At 45.0% G+C, this 16,769-nt stretch overlaps 2 protein-coding genes across 19 annotated transcripts in view; one reads left to right on the top strand and one right to left on the bottom strand.

The window, feature by feature from the left end:
- Positions 1-4,858, top strand: part of LYL1 (LYL1 basic helix-loop-helix family member) — a 41,270-nt gene extending 36,412 nt beyond the window's left edge. For all 8 annotated transcript variants that reach the window (XM_061640201.1, XM_061640171.1, XM_061640188.1 and 5 more), the window contains 2 exons: positions 1,155-1,246; positions 1,466-4,858. In XM_061640201.1, coding sequence (XP_061496185.1) covers positions 1,155-1,246; positions 1,466-1,809 — 436 coding nt within the window. In that variant the 3' untranslated portion in view covers positions 1,810-4,858. The remainder of the gene's footprint in view (positions 1-1,154; positions 1,247-1,465) is intronic.
- A 4,152-nt stretch (positions 4,859-9,010) lies between these two features.
- Positions 9,011-16,769, bottom strand: part of NFIX (nuclear factor I X) — a 328,284-nt gene continuing 320,525 nt past the window's right edge. For all 11 annotated transcript variants that reach the window (XM_061640060.1, XM_061640050.1, XM_061640079.1 and 8 more), the window contains one exon: positions 9,011-15,732. In XM_061640060.1, coding sequence (XP_061496044.1) covers positions 15,718-15,732 — 15 coding nt within the window. In that variant the 3' untranslated portion in view covers positions 9,011-15,717. The remainder of the gene's footprint in view (positions 15,733-16,769) is intronic.

The raw sequence follows: 16,769 nt of genomic DNA, 5'->3' as shown, positions 1-16,769 counted from the left end.
TTTGCCCAGACTGGCTTTGTTTTCTTCAAGCAATCCCGGCGGTGCCTTGCCCCATCCTCTAGAGTGGGCAGATGCAATAATACTGTAGGCTGGACTCAGCCTGTGGACTGCCACTTCGAGACTAAACTGGTAGCTGAGGCACTGTTTTATTCCCTTTGCTTGGATCTTGCCTGCTTGAGTGCCTGTGTGGCGATGTGGCAGGATTCCCTGGCCCCAGATGAGGTCATCCATTGTCTGAGTTGCTACACTAGCTATGCCTGCTGGGTGGGCATGCACGGAGCAGTGACTCTCAGAGGGACAGAGTGGGTGACCACCTTGGAGGGTGGGCAAGTCTGACACCATCAGGCATGACTGAATCATTCAGCTGGTTCTGATGCAGAGGTATGGGACCATGAGCTGCCCTCATAGGGTGCTGCTTGGAAAGAGGCACACCCAGAACCTCACAGGAGGTTCATTCATTGATTGACTGATTTCTTGGTTCACACTAGCAGTTTTCTCAAGGCACACTAGAGTGCCCTGGCACACAGTTTGTTCCCCCCGCCCCCCAATAAGGATCCCTCTGCTACCTTCTCTGGGGAACAAACTCCCTGGACTCTTCACTCTCCGTGAATGGGCTTGTTCTGGTTTCTTCCCGCCTGGCCAAAGCAAAACTAATGCCAGTTTCTTGCATAGGAGACAGCTCGTTTTAAGCCAGCCACTGGTTAAGCTGAGGCTGGATTCATGGGCAATGAGCACTGGGTGGGGACAGAGACACACTGAAGGAAACTAGTAAAGAATTGGAAAAAGAAATCATTTCCATTAAGCTTACCTCCATGAATGAGCCACATAACAAAAGCTCAAAGCCTTGAATTGCATCCCAATACTGGCAGAGGGAGGCAAGAAGCCCATTCATACAACCAACAATGCTCACCCTGGAGTCACTGCAAAGAGACATAAAAGAGGGGGGGCAGGACCCCTTCCTTTACTTACAGGCCTGAATATAAAGAGCCCTTTTAGTCCTCTGGAAGGGGTGGCAATCATACTTTTAGACTGACATGGCCTGGTCTGCTTGGGACAATGGTCAAAGCTGATCAACTTACTGATATAATTTGCCTATATTTAAAACGAGGCTGTCTGTGGAGGAACTATCCTGATCTTTGCTCTTCTCCTCCTAGCATCTACATTGGCACCTCTGGGACTTTTGGCCTCTTCCCCAACAATCGTCTCAAGCGCAGGCCAAGCCATTATGAACAGGACATCACAGAGGGTGAGTGACTGTGGGATGAAAAATACCTGTGCTTCTCTCTTGGATGGAGTAGAGAGTGCAGGCAGAGCTGCCCATTTTACAGAAGTGGGGACTGAGGCAGAGTAGAAGTGGCTTCCTTAAGACAACATTGTGCTAAGCAAAAGGGGAACATGCCCCCAAATCCATGTTCCTTTTCTGGATGCATTTTACCCATCCATCCTTTTCCGCTTATTTGCCCAGGTCTTCAGCCCCAGAAGGTGGCACGCCGAGTCTTCACCAATAGCCGGGAGCGCTGGCGGCAACAGAATGTGAACGGTGCCTTTGCTGAGCTCCGGAAACTCATCCCCACGCACCCCCCTGACAAGAAGTTGAGCAAGAATGAAATTCTGCGCCTGGCCATGAAATATATCAACTTCCTGGTCAAGCTGCTGAGTGACCAGGCCAGGTCGGCTGATGGGGAGCCTCCGTATACTGAAGCCCCCTGCAATGGGACCCCAAGGACTCCCTCCCCACCAGCTCCCATAAAAACAGAACAGGTGACAGTGGAGCCAGTGACTGTGCTGGGGCCAGGAGAGCCACGGTGATGAAGAGCTCCCCTGACTGGCAGCGTGTGACCATTCCCTCCCTATGTACACACAGCGTTACCCACATGCGTAGACTGAACCAACATTAATTGAACTACCAGGGCTGAATACCCCTTCCAAGGACTCTTTGTGTTGGGACCCCAAGCCATTGGAGGAGCTGTGCTATTAAGGTTGCTGGGGCCTTCAGAGGCTGAATGTTTGGATTTCAGGGTCTGCTTGCACACAGGGGTTGAGAAAGTGAAACAGTCCCTTTGAGAGGGGCATCAATTGATGGCACAAAAAGTGGGGACTTTTTCAGAGGAATTAGAAGTGGGACTTTTATGTTCAATAATTGGGGCGGGGAGAGACAGGTCTGCAGGGAACCTGATTGGTATCAGACTATTCCACCTCCAGTGAGATGGAGACCTTGTCATCAGGGAAGCCTTCTGGCTGGGGAGGAAATGCTTGGGATTCTTCTGTGTTTTCTGTCTGCTCAGTGTGTTTGACTTCTGGTCTCAATCCCTTTGAGTCCAAGCCTCAGTCTTGTGTAGGTGCTACATGGATATTGAACATGCACAGAAGAAATGAATGATGGAATGAAGGGCAGCAGGGTTAAGGAATAGTTCCTCTTGGTTCCTTTTGGTATAGGAACTGGCGTGAGGCATCCCTCAGCTCATAGGGTCAGCCTTCCTCTGTGTGAAGATCTTTCATCACAGGGCTCTGGCTATACTCTGTAGAACATCTTGCAAGAGATGGCAAAGCCGCTAGGAGTAAAAAAAAATGGCTGGAGGAGAAAGGGTTAAGCAGTCCCTCCCTCTGCCTGTCCTCTGCTTGAGACTGCAGCCTCCTGTAGCTGCTTTTCATTAAAAGAAAAGATGGGAGACTATGATATACATCTGGTAGGTAATACCTACTTAGGCCCTCAGTAGCTTACTCTGGACTACAGGTGGGGGTCCACGTGATGGAATGGGGAGAGGAAACACTTCAGAATGAAAAGAAGGTTGTAAGGGCTGGGCTAGAACGCTGTTCCCTGACATGCTAATATTCCGTGTAGGAATCTTTTTCTTTTTCCACTACCTGAGCCTCCATCTGCAGTTTGCACGTGGTACACTTCAGATTCAGGCTTATAACCCCACCAAGGAGAAATAGGCCTCAGTGAGACTTCTTTCTTCAGCTCATAATCATCATTTTAGTGGCCCAGATTGGTTGTAAAGGGAATTCCCAAGTTTGAGGGGCTTCAGGGGGATGCACTGGGATTGATGAGTGATCCTGTGGTGATTGCTGTGTTACTCCTAGGGGCTAGCAGTGGTGGTTGGGCTGTTACTTGGAGCCCACAGCCTCAGGAACCGTTCCCCTTCTTGTAAATTGAAAGGCGGTTTGTGCTGAGTCAGTATCTAAACCTGCTCCAAACACTCTGGGCCTCCTGCCATGACCAAATATGCCAGCAGCAGATCCAGGAGGGTGGGAAGACCTGGGTTGTCTGTTATCGTGTAAAGAGGGAAAGGGCGAAAGAAGAAGTATGCAACAACTATTATTGATTCGTACACAAGCATCCCTGCCCCCCAGGATCTCCAGCTTAATGTGCAAAGTGGATTGTTGTTCTTCATTGGCACCCCTGCATAATGAGCCTTTGCCCCCATTAGGCATTTCAATGATAAGTGTAGTGGGGTGTGTGTTCTGGGCTAGGACTCTCAGAACCATCGAGGTGCTCGTGACCTGAAGTGTTCATGCTCTATTCCAAGAAGAGTGAAATGCTAAAACTGAAATCAGTTCCACAGTTTAACAAAATACAGACCAATCCTTTTAATGCAAATTGACTAGCGTTGCAAAATCTTGCTCAGTCTGTATGCTCTGTTCTGAATCTGATTTTTACCAAACGGGAGTGAGTTTGTGTGTGTGAAAATTATTATTTTTATGGGAAGGAACTGGTGATAGAAGTAAATGAAAGAAAGTAGGGAAAGGAACATGACACTGGCAGCCGAGAGAGAGAGAGTGACCGGGTGTTGTTGGTGGATAACAGGAAACCATTCAGGGCACTGCCTTCTGCACATGTTCCTTAAACACATCTTTGAAATCACAAGGAGAGCATTCTGTTTGCCCGCAGAAATGGCAACAACTTGCTTGGCAGCATAGAGACTATCTACTTTTGCTACGGTGTTAGCATCCATAGGCTGCATAACAATTTTTGGACACATGAAATTACGCATAACAATCCCAGTTATGTGCTAGAAACTCCACTGTACTCTTCTTTTCTGTGTAGCTATTTTTCAGCCTCAGTCACATGGATAAGGAGTTCCTTCTCCAGCTTCTTCCTCCGGCTTTGGAGACGCTGGATGCTGCCAGATGCGGGCCTTATGTTGCAAGCATGTCATTCAGATCTGATTTTTCCTGTGTGTGCGTTTGGCACGTTAGCCTCCACACATTCTCGTATTTTCAATCCTGGATAGTCACTGCTATTCTGCAGCTTGCCATTCACACGAGAGAGGGCGAGTGTGACAAAATGTATCCCAACAGGTGTGCCAGTCTTCCTATAAACTAAAGTAATTCCTTTCTCCCAGCCTTCTCCAACTGGCCTTCAGCTGAAAACACCTTTTTTGGAGCTCTTAAAAAAAAAAAAAATTCTCCAAGAGTTTCCTTGCAGCAGGAGGAAGCCCTGGGGCATGGAATTATCAGAGAGACTTTGAACCCCTCCAGACATTTTTTAAATTGCACATTCATGATTATTTGTGCTCTTGATGCTATTTAGGTGGTCACATGCGATCCTGCTTGTTTGTTTGTGCCTGCAAAAGTTTTGAGGTGGTCCTACTGCTTCATTTCCAATCCATCCATAATATCCTGCTGTACTTTCCATTCCACAAATGTTCCTGTTTTTGTCTTTGTCCTGCTTTCTTTCGTTGCACTGTAGCCTCCTTGGGCAGCAGTAATGTGGTAGGATTGAGGAAGCACAATAGAATAATCAATAAAGCAGAACAAATGCAACATTATTATTGTGTCAAGAGTATGTTGCAGAATACACCTGCAAGAATATACCAACCTAGAGGGGCCCTTTAAAAAGGACAGGAAGAGGCAAGCATCGCTGTGTCACAAGAACCCCCCTTTTCTGCCTCTTGCTTCCCCCCTCCCCATTCCCGATACTGCAGGAACCTCTTGGAGAGGCTCGAAAAAGCAGTGAGAAGAGGTTCAGGACTTACTTGATTCCCTGCCCTCCTCTCAAGAATATGATCTGATCCCAAGGTACTTGAAGCTAACCTTGTATGTTAATTGGAGAAGAGAATGTTAATTCTCTTAATGTACAAAAAGTTCGGCTCATGTGTGCACGCAGCCCCCTTCCCCATTCAGAGCTGGCAGCCCAGCTCCAAGCATTTCTTTTTCTTATTACAGAACTTGTGCAATTGCATTAAATCAGAATTGTACCAACGAAAAAACCCAGCAGGCAAAATACAGGTTAATCCTGTAAACTAATTGAGAGAGGTTGGGGGACAGAACAACTGCAGCAACCCCTGTACCCAGAATATTTTTTGTCAAGCTCCACCACAGGTGTGGAGAAGCAAATAATATTGTAATAAAAAGAGAGTGTACAGAAAAATTGGATCTGAATGACCATCTGCAAGATGGTGCCCCTGCCTGGACACAGCCTCTGTGTGAGTGCCTGTGTGCTAGTTTTGAATAAATGTTAAAGACTCTTCCACAGCCAGCAAGCAGTAAAGTAGAATTAAAACAAACACACTAGTATTTTAATGGCCTCCTTCAAGCAATTTTTTTATAGAGCTCATGATGAAACAAAGAGCAAATCCTGCACAATGGGAGAGGCTAATTTACCCCACCCATCAAGCTAATGGGTACAATTAATTTCAAGTTGCTGCATTTTTCAAACATGGAATGTAATTCATTTAACCAGTCAAATATATCACACCAAGGAGCTCAGTGCAGCACACGTTTCCCTCTCCCATTTCATCCTCCCAATACAACCCTGTGAGGCATTAGTGAGATTCTGCTTTTCCTGTTGACTTCAGCATTTATCAGTTATCAGGTAGCTACCACTGTCTTGGTGCGTCTAAGTGAGGTTTCTATTTTATGAGTGTATTGTTTAGATATGAAGGGTACCACACCCTTTCTCTTATCTGTTTTATTTATTTAGTTCTGGCAGGGAGAACATTCTTAGCAACATAATGAAGCTACTTTATATGGAGTCAGTCAGACCATTGCCCCAATTAGCCCCTGCGTCAGCTATTCTAATGAGCAGCAGGCTCATAACCAAAGTTTGAGGCTGATATTCTTTTAATTATGGATGCCACTGAAACTGGAACTTTCTGTAAGCTATTCATGCACTCTTCCACTCAACTATGGGAAATGGCTGAAGAAATGGAAGGGGAAAGACCCCACACAGTGCTTCTCTGCTCCAAGAAACAGCTGATAGCAGACACTAGCAGCATCACATATAGAGCAGATCTCAAGAGAGCAGCTACCTATACAACACAGGCCCTGACAACTCTCACCAGTTGCCTAGCAAGTTTCTGCTACTGTTACGTGGAAAGTGAGAGAATGTGCATGATCAGCTCTAAGCGTTTAACCAGTTAGGGGAGGAGGCAAAGAGGTGTCCCACGGAGCAATGTTTGTTAGCAGCATTTGCTGGCTTTTAGGTGAATCTGGTGCCTTATCAGATATCAGCACCCATTACTGTTCGCCCACAATGTTAAATACAAGCTCAGCTTGTACATGTACTTTTTGAAGGTAATTAGAACTAGTCAGGATTGCTGTGTCAAGCCCCAGCAGAAGACAATCATTATCTCCATGTGCACATGTCTAGATATGCATGTTTGTGTGGGGTGGGGTAGAGGGGATGATCAGTCACACTTGCAGCCTCGAAATCCATCAAATACATTCAGAGTAGTAGCAGGACTCAGTGGCCATTCATCCATCAAGGAAGCTAAAGAGAGACAGTTACAGTCAATAACATTCTTTAATTCAATCAGTTAAAGAAGGTGCTGCATCTATAAACTTTTTTATTATGGAAAAAATTGTAATTAACACATGCGTATTACACCCCGCTCGGAGAGTGGCACTTGGGGAGGGAGGAGTAGTGCCGAGGGCTGACTGGGACACGGGAAGGGACTGGAGAAGCTGGCCCATCACATCATGGCAGCTGGTTCCCTTATTTAGGGCGAGGGTCAAGCTACATGAAATGAAGGCTGGTTTAACAGAGGGAGCCATTCTGTAGGCTTCAGCTTCCCTCTTGAGTGTGAAAACTGCAGGTGGGGGGGGGTTAGCAACAGTGGGAGGGGCTCCTATGAGCCCCACCTGGAGATGGTAAACATCTTTTGTTCACATTTCTGAAGCTGGATGCATAAAGCTTGATCGATTTCTCTTTCTGTCTCAGTTTGTTCGCTGGTGGCAGCAAAGGCATCAGTTTAAGGCACTTCCCTTAATTCAGCTGCAGGGTTATGAATTTTTTGTTTTCAAAACCAAACCAGTAGCAATGAACAGCTTCATAAGGAGCAGGAGGGCACTGAAGAGGTGGGCACGGAGCTGGGAGACTGCTGCTCTGGAGCATCAGGCTGGCATTGGTGGAAATGGGCACATGCCTTCTGGGCCTGAGCTAGGGAAGAGTGGTATCCTGGCAAAACCTCACTCTTGCCAAAAAGAGCCTCTCTCCCTGCAGTGGAATTGGCAGGTGCTATCCTAATATCTACAATGGGCCCCAGACAAACTAAAGGGTGCTTCAGTGCCATGGGGAAAAAGAGGTCTTCCTGAAAACAGGAGAAAAGCAGCTCCTATTTTCTCCTGATTTCTCAGGATCAAGGCCGGAAGCAACAGAATGGATTCAGTGGGGAGGATCTGCCTCTGCATGACAATGCAACCACAATGCAAGGTGTTACCAAATACTCCCCATGAAGTTGGGTAAGAAAGTTTTGGGGAAGAAGCAGGGCCCCCCAGCCTGTTTGCCTGTCTCGTCATCTCCATCAGCTGGCTTTGCTTCATCATGAACACTCAAAGGACCGCTTTTTTTTTGGCAACCATTTAGCCTCTCTTTATCCTTATGCAAGCATATGCTGGCACCCCATAGGCTTTCCCACTGGATCATTCTAAACCTTTTCTCAGCCAAAGTAAAGTGAAACTGGAGTGACCAGCAAAAACCACCAGTGTCTTTGGACAGACCACAACCACACTAGCTCAGGCCATTGTCTACTTCACCATATTACGGCTTCCTATAGAAAAATCTGTAGCCCTTTGGAAATCCACAGGGGCCTAAACTGCTTTTGAAAATAGGGCCTCTGTACCTGATGGCTTCAGGGCTGGACTTCAAATGTAAAACTGAGGCTTGACTGTGATGCTCTGGACCAAACTAGAATTGACAGTAGCAGACTCATCTTTTTCAGTGAGAGTTTACCCCAATAAAAGGAGTTTAAGAGCAAAAGAGGTGCTAAGCCTTGGCATACTTTCCTCCTGTCTGTCCCCGCAAGCATTTTTCTCCTTGGCTAAAAGTGAGCCTGACAGGAAGAAGGTGCCTGGGGGGAAGGGGTTGCAGGGATGCAAACTATGGCTTCACCAGCTGCTGGATCCACAGCAGCAGGCCTCTCTCTGTCAGCAGATGTTGTGCTGGGAGACATCACACAAAGATGCCCAATCCTAAGGGATACTTGAGGAGGAATTCAAGCACTGTCTTTGCTGCTGAAAAATGACCTTTTAGGCACTTTACTATTTGACCAAAGCAATGATGAGAAGTGTGTATTGAAGGAAGGGGTCTAATTCTTGATGTTTCTGAGCAGCTCCTCCAGAAAGCAACAGGAATGGGGAAAGAAGGGACACAACCCCCCCCAATCACCCACCAACACAGACAGACATACATTATTTGGAGCCCTCGGCACTCCCCTCCACTGGGCTTCCCATCTCTGCTCTGAGGAAGGAATTGGTGGGACAAGGAAAGAGGGAAGCTGATGGTTTTTTTTTTTTTGGTTTTTTTGAAGTATATGTAGTTTTTTTTGCTTTTAAAGTATTTTAAACTTTTTTTTCTTTTTTCTTTCTTTTTAAAATTCACATAACACAATAAGCCATTCCAATGGAGAAAGCCGAAGAAAGCTCAGGCAAAAATGATAAAAGTTTGGATTTTTCTTTTCTTTTTTCCTGTATTTTTTTTTTTTTTTTTTGTGAAGCAATATTGACAGTTATAACATATGGCTACCTGCATTCTGCTAGACACGGAAGAAACCTCAGAAAGAACGGAAACAGACAAAGAACTACCCTTTATTTTCAAGTGCAGGGGGGTGGGGGTGGCAGGGGGAATTGGAAGAACAGACTCAAAGACACAAAGGGAACATTGGGAGAGGCAAGGGGCACGGGGGATGAGGAGAAAAAGCACACCAAATTCCATTAGTACTATATATATATATATATACTGTACTGTACTCATATATATACTGCGTTTCTTAACCAAGGAAGAAACTTGTTCAAAGAGGCAGGGGTGGGATGCAGTCAGGGAAGCTGCAGTTTCATGGATCTCAAGGTTTTTCTGCCGAGCGAGAGAAGTGGGTTTCAGAATAATGGGGTGAAGTACATATTGAAGGTAGGAGTTAGCAAAAAAGGGAGGCAGAGGGACTACTGAAAGGAGCAAAGCAAGGAAGGACAAAAATGCTCAAGGGACAGGAATACTCAATGGATATTCTAAAGCAAGGGACAGAAGATGGCTCTAAATCAAGTGGGTCTGAGGGTCATTTCCAGACCATAGATGACTGTTTTTGGCTTAACAGCTTAAGCTCAAGCCAAGGGATAGCCTACCCCACCCTCCATACAAGGAGCGAGAGGGAGGCAAGGAGCGTCGGTTTGTTGGACAGAGCTCTGCTAGGGCAATCCACCCCAAAATGGAATCATCTTAGGGCTCTCAAGTAAACCCAAAATCCCTCAGGGCTCCCAGGAGAGATACCAGCCATTTGCCTGCTTGATGCCTTGGGCCCCAACTGAGCATCACCTGAGATGAGGATGGGCCCGTTCACGCCAACACATGGCTGAGAGCTTCATGCAAGGTGGTAGAGAAGTCCAAGTGCTGTTGAGGGAAATCCATCCAGCCTTCTTCAGTATTGCTGTGTCGGTGGTATGTTTCCTTGACTCTCTCCTTGGTGCTGCTAGCCCTCTCTTTGCATGAGGCAGCAGAAGCCAGGCCAAAGAGATCTAGCCACTACTGCATTTAGCCATGGCAACTCACTCTTGCTGGTCAAGCCTAGGCTTTTTATTGCTTTCCCCTGTACTGAGCACATGATTAAAGGGAGAAGGGGTGGAACTTCCTGTAACCCACCTCCCTGGCAAAGCATGTGGTCCATCTGTTCCAGCGAAGATGGGTTTACAAAGGCACTATGTCAGCTGGCCAGTTAAACATGGTGAGAGTAAGGCAATGCCATCCACCTTGGTTCTTCCCTGAAGCAAGACATTTCTCCAGTCAACCTTCCATGCTCTGAGAGAATGTAGAGTAGGGGTTGGGTCTGGATTTCCACTTTGCCCCCAACCACCACCCTGAAATCCAGCAAAGAAGGAAGGGACTTGGGTAGGCTGTGAGAAAGGTCAAGCAGGGGTTGCAAACAACTTGGGGAGAAGTGGAAGGAGTTTAATGGAGGGGATGCTGGTGAGATTACAAGATGGCTCCTCTTTCCAAAGAGAAGCCCTTGAAATATGAGTGAGAGAGAGAGAGAGAGAGAGAGAGCAGCAGAGCGCGCTGGTTCACAAGGAAGGGGAGCAGAAATGAAAACCATTCCCAAAGTCAATTGTTTTGCTCTTTGGGAAAAAAATATGACAAGAGAATAAACAGAGGAGGTGTGCAAGATGTGTCTGTAGTACTGGGGGGAAGGGGTGAAAGGAGCCAGAGAACCATGGCCTGTGCAGGAACCTTTTCCCTTTGCCATGGCAATCTCACCATCACCCATCTCGCTCGGCAACCTGGGAAGATCCATGAGAAGCTGCCAGATGCTGCTGGTGCATTTGACTGCAAAGCCCGCTGCCCCTTTCAGCTAAACATAAAGAAGGGATAATGCGTGTTTCCTAAAATGTGCTTTATGATAACAATTAATTGGTTCTTAAACTATGTATAATAGAGATTTTAATGTACTTTATATTGTAAGAAGCACCAGGTTTTGTATTTTTAATCTTTTCTTCTTTTATGACTTTTAGGGTTTTTTGTTGTCCTTTTCTTTAGTTTTAATTTTGTAGTTTTCTTCAATGTTTTTAACCTGATACAGTGTTTTGTTTTTATAAGTTTATTTTTGCGTGTGAAAAACTTTTGCCTTCAGCCCTCCCATAAAACGACAAAACTAATGAGGAAAAGGGGAAAAAACCAAACCCCGATCATTATCAACTTTTTAAAAAAAGATTTAAAAAACAAACAAGAAAAAGGAAAAATAAACAAATGAAAAATAAACAGAAAAAGTTTTTTCCCCATACTTACAAAGGTTGGGTTTTTCTTTTGTCCCTATTTATTTAGAGTCCCTGGGAACAGAGGACTTTGCAACAAAAATAGATTTTTTCTCTTCTTCTTAACAATCTTTAACATACAAAGATATTAAAACTATGCACTCCATTGCACTTGGCTCAATGCAAACAAAATTGGTTCTTTTAAAACCCCTAATATATATTGTTTTTTTTTTTAAAAAAATCCCTCCACATGTTAAACGCACATTCCTGCGTATCTTTCTTTCTGCTGCCCATACCTTCCAGCCACCAGTATTTAAAGTTCTCCATGTCACCCCTTCCAGGTTCCTCCTCAGTGTTTACATTCATCCTTTTCAAGGACCCAAACCAGGTAATTTAACATGGAAGTGGATGGCATTGTCATTCGGTCCACCCACATACTGCTGTCACCAAACTGTTGTGCTCCAGCAGATGCCAAAAAGTTAAGTATATGCTTAAACACTGTTAGGACTCAGATATTCTTTTTCAGAATGAAATACAATAACCTCAGTTCCCCCACCCCCACCCCCATTTTTAAGTGCTGTTTATTTGTGATCACCTGCCTCTGGACTCCTAAAAATATGTGGCACTACATACAGCTTTTTCAGACCATCAAAAGTTAAACAGTCTCTCAAGTAAGGAACCTGTTCTTAGTGATCTTGGGCATTATATTTGGAAGGTTAAAGAAACATATTTAATTATTTGATATAATAATTTTCTTTGAAATAATTTAATAACTGAATAAATTTACTGAATGAATTTAATAAGTGAAAAATGCTGTAGCAATATCAGCTATGGTGATCTTTGGAGTTTTCATATTCTGGAATGTTATTCCCATCTGGGCTATTTTTAATTTTTGCACATTGTTCTGTATTCAGAAGTCGTCATGCCTGATAGAACCAGAAGGGTGGATGCACTTTTTAAGAATTGGGGAGGGGCACAGTTTTCTCAATGGGGGAATGCTCTCAATGGTTCTTATGTCAAAATAAAATAAAATAAAATACAAACAGCACAGCACTTCAAATGCTGTACTGCATGCTTTCATGCCCTGGATTGTAATGCTTGAGCAATTTTCAACTTTAGCTCACCTCCAAGTTAGATCATACTGGAACCCTGTCCCGTGCAACCAGGTGAAAGAAGGGTGCTTGGTACTTTGCCAAAGAAGGGGGACAGGCTGCACTGGAGGAGCGGAGATGTCTGTTTTCTTAAGACCAGCAGGGTAGGAACAGTTGCTGTTCCCACATCTGCAGAACTTCTCCAAGGGTTTGTGCTCTTAAAGAAACAGACACTGACTTGGGCTTAAAACCAGAGCACCTTTCAACCTCACAATATGGAAGGAAGTTGTGTTCCAACACCAGCAACTGCTTGTGTTCTCTGCCCAGGTTACGGATTTAAACTCAACCCTCAGTGCTTCACTAAATTACTTTATGAATATTTGGCTAGAGACTTGACCGTAGTTTGTCCTCCAGATTTGAAAGCAGTCTGAAAGAGGAATGCCTGATCATGTTGTATATCTTATTCTATTTTTGCCTCTCATAAACAGCTTTTTGTATTGCTTCAAAAAACCCCAAACTCTGCTTCATTAGAGGCTACATGAAATGTATGTGTACAACATGGGAAGTGATGCCTTTCTCAGACCATTCAAAATTATTGTCTTTCTGCAGCCTTTGCTGCTTTGTCTCTGACAGGTTGTATTTCACCTCTGAGTTGCATTTTACAGAAGAGATGGGGTGAGGGCCTCCGATATGATGGAAGCAGCAGCGCACCACTCCTAGAATCCATACAATTCAGGTCTGCTCCCTTAACGAGCAAGGACAGACTTGGCTCAAGCCAATGATGGAAGCCTCAGGCAAGTGGCTCCACTTTGTAGCAGCCAATTATGTTAGCCAACTGAAAAGCGTACATGCATTTTCAGCAGACTACTCCCTTACCAGGTTCCTCATGGAGAAGAACCCCCCTTTCATGCAGCAGCTGTCCTGCAGCTGTGCAGGGTCAGGCTGTGTGACTCTTCTATGAGAGCAGGCCTCTCTGATAAAGGTAGTCAAGGGTGTGGATGGGGATAAGCAGGAAAGCCTACTGCTGGCAGGGGGGAGGGGCAGATCTGTAGCTCTCAGAATCCTTCCTTCCTTGACCATTTCTCCATTTAGAACTGGAAAATCATTGCACTTGGACAGGGATGCAGATACCTGGTCCTGCCAGCAGTTCCTGGACTATGTTTGCACCAGAACTTGTGGATGTAACATGCATTAGCTGGGAATCACTGTGGCAGAAAGGAAAGGGGCCTCAGGAGATTCTCTAGATCAACCGGTTTTCTGGTAATTTAGGAGGCAACTCCAGGCATGGGAAGCCAGGAGTCCAGATGCAATTGTCCTAGACAGATTGCATGGCAACCCATTCCCTGCAACATCCTCCTGGACCATTCCAAATTAGATAATCGCTAACCCCCACACCCCTTGCCTAACTTAAGTATTCCTTGTGGAGTTGCCCTGTAATGACCAGTGACCCCTCATGCAGAGATGGACACATTTAACAGGGAAAATGGGATGGAGGGTGAGAGGGTGATTCCCACAGAATTTTGCAAAACTCCTGCCCCCAAGCTCAGTGTGGGGGTAAGAAGGAAGAGAGGGGCCTCTTCTACAGACCTTTGGAAAAGAAATAATTATCTTCTCACTGGTGCAAGACAGAGGGGGACACTTGCTCGCCTCACTTTTTTGTGGTAGTCTGAGAAAGGAAAGAGGAAAGTGCGCAGAGCGGTGTGATCGACTCTAGTGCGTATGCGTGCATGTGTAGTGTACAGCCGATAGTGTCAAACCCTCACATCTACCAGTCAGGCAGCGTTGACTACCTCTAACTCTATACAATTCATTTTGTTGCGATGAAGTTTTGCTAAGAATGTTCATAATGTGCTAAGCTTTAGGGGCTTTGCTTTTTGTTTTGTCTTAACAACAAAAACACTTGTATTTAATTTCTTTGCTGTTGTCACCTGTATGTAGAGGAATCCAAAGGAAATGCTACAACTAAAGGAGGAAAAGAACGAAGTGGAGAAAGGGATCAGGAAGAGCATCAAATCATAGTAACAACAGACACCCAAAACCTCAAAAGGAAAATACTGGAACTCAGGGGAAAGGGATACAGGCCACCCTGTCCAAATCAGGCTAGGAGCTCTGCAGAAACGTGCCTGACTGAGCCAGCTGCCTTAGCCCTGGTGATCTGTCTGGGGTAGAGTTTCAATGTGGCCTCTTTCTTGTCAATGTGTTTTATTTAGAATATTCTTAATAGGTCTCCAATGGGTCTCCTATTATCATTTGCCTTTTGGCAATTACAACAGGAGCTCTCTTTAGTCAGAGAAATACTTAGCAACACTTTCAATCTGTCCTGGACTCCTGAACCCAAGAGTGCCTGCCTCTCCTGTATGAAGGGTTCCTAATTCATAAATAAGACTGGGAGCATCTTCCACATAGCCCTGATATGCTAATACTTTTTGATATCTGAGATGCAGGAAAGGTTCATCCAGAGCAAGGAATACCAGGAATCACCAGACAGACAGATGAGGAGAGAAGGGTCTAGGTGTCAGGTGTGCTGATATGAGTGAGACAGACAGAGAGAGGGCACTAGGGAGAGCCTCCCCTTTACTCTGGAATGGAATATTGTCTTGGCATCTGGTAGTCAGGAGCGTTGCTGCTTTCGCTTTTTTAAGTAATGAGGATACAATGTTAAATTCAATTAACAAGGGAATTTACTGCATAGGGAGATGTATGTTTGGTAGGAGATGGTGCTGTGAATGCCAACCAAACATGGTGGGTACTGCTCTACTCATACCCAGTTCCAATTGTGAACCAGAGCAGCTTTTAAAAATATATTCAGGACACTTGAATGAAATTTAGGACAAACGTGATTTGCCTGCAGCTCCTATCCCACTTTGCAGAGATTTAAAAAGCAACTGAGTGACCTAGAAGCACAACTCTCCTCAAGTCCCAAATGGACAAGTGCTCCTAGTTCCTTTTTGCATGCTCAAAAACCTCATAGGAATTAGGCTGGAAGGAAGATGAGATGCTTGGAAAGAGTCTCCTTTTTCATTCTGCAACAAACAAAATCCTAGCAAACCTTGGTGCAATTTTGGGGTTTGTGGCTATTCCTTCCCCATGATGAATAAAGAGAAATATCGTTTAAGACCACTGCTTGAATGGCTTGTTCAGCATTATCCTATATCATTAAAACAGAGGGTTAGGCGACTTCTGTAGGTGTTGATGTGATTCCTTGCAGAAGACAAGCCTCTTCTATGCAATTGCAAAATCTGCTTTGGATTGGGAAGGTCCAACGTGATTTTTTTTAAGCTTCTCATTTGTAGTGTTACACAATGTCTCTTACTTTTCCTTGAAGAGGAGCAGCTCAGGGAAGATAAGGGTTAAGGACTGAAGATTCTGATTCTCAGGACGTGAGCAAAAACTTATTATTATCATCATCATCATTATTATTATTTTTCTTCGCCTGAAGATCCCGTCAGAGGAACCAAGACTGCAGCAGAAGAAGACACAAATAGGGAGAATTAAAATAGAGCATTATAAACTTTATTTTTACTTTGTTTGACAGTGAAGCATTGATACCATGAAGCCAGATCCTCAGTGCTAACGTGTGCATTGAGCTCCATCACACACACCCAGTCTCTCTTCTTCTCTGGAGCCTTTGTTTCCTGCTGGCAACTTGGGACTCCCATAATCTATTCCCCTTTTTATTCCTGACTCATTCCTCACTGGTGTTCCAGTCTTTGATTTCTCCTCACCTAGTTCTGCAGTACTGATGCCCCAACATCCCCCTTGGCTGCAAGACTCCTCTGCCAAAGCCTCTCATGCCTGCTTCAGCCAGGGCTGCCATCAAGGGTACAATCAGGGAGTGGCAGCTAATACTGACTCCCTGATTACTGTAGGTACAGGGATAACACATAGGTTTCAAAACACCTGTTTTTGTCACATTTGCACTGTGCATTTGTCAGCATGTGCTTAAAAAGGATAGAAGAAAACATGGGTCTACTTGCAAAAAAAATATTTATTTATTAGATTTATATCCTGCCCTTCCTCCCAGTAGGAGCCAAGGGTGGCAAAAATGGCAATTACGCATGGAGTTTTCTCCCTCCCCTTTCCATCTTGCTTAGTAAAACTTGCCCAAGTCCGTCCGTATGTATGTATAGATGTATTTATTAATTAATTAGATTTATATATCACCCTTCCTCCCAGTAAAAGCCCATGTTACTGAGCAGTATGCTTTCTTGCCCCCTCCTCACATCATCAAATGCTGCTGGCATCAGTGATCCCGTCAAGAAGGCTCAAGAAGCTGAGCTACGTGTGACAGAGGGGGAAGGGGAAGACTGGATGGTAGGCTGCCATTTGCAGCCCTGCAGTGATCATAACATCTAATTCTGCACCTCAGTACACACCCTTGGATATACTCCTTTCTCCAAGAAGCTCAGGATGGCATACATGGTTGCCCATTCTCAGTTTATCCTCACAACAATCCTATGAGGCAAGTCAAGCTGAGAGTGATCAGGGCTCAATGGG

Source organism: Rhineura floridana, chromosome 1 (assembly GCF_030035675.1).
Source record: "Rhineura floridana isolate rRhiFlo1 chromosome 1, rRhiFlo1.hap2, whole genome shotgun sequence".
Classification (NCBI taxonomy): domain Eukaryota; kingdom Metazoa; phylum Chordata; class Lepidosauria; order Squamata; family Rhineuridae; genus Rhineura; species Rhineura floridana.
This window is presented reverse-complemented; position numbering and strand designations above follow the sequence as displayed.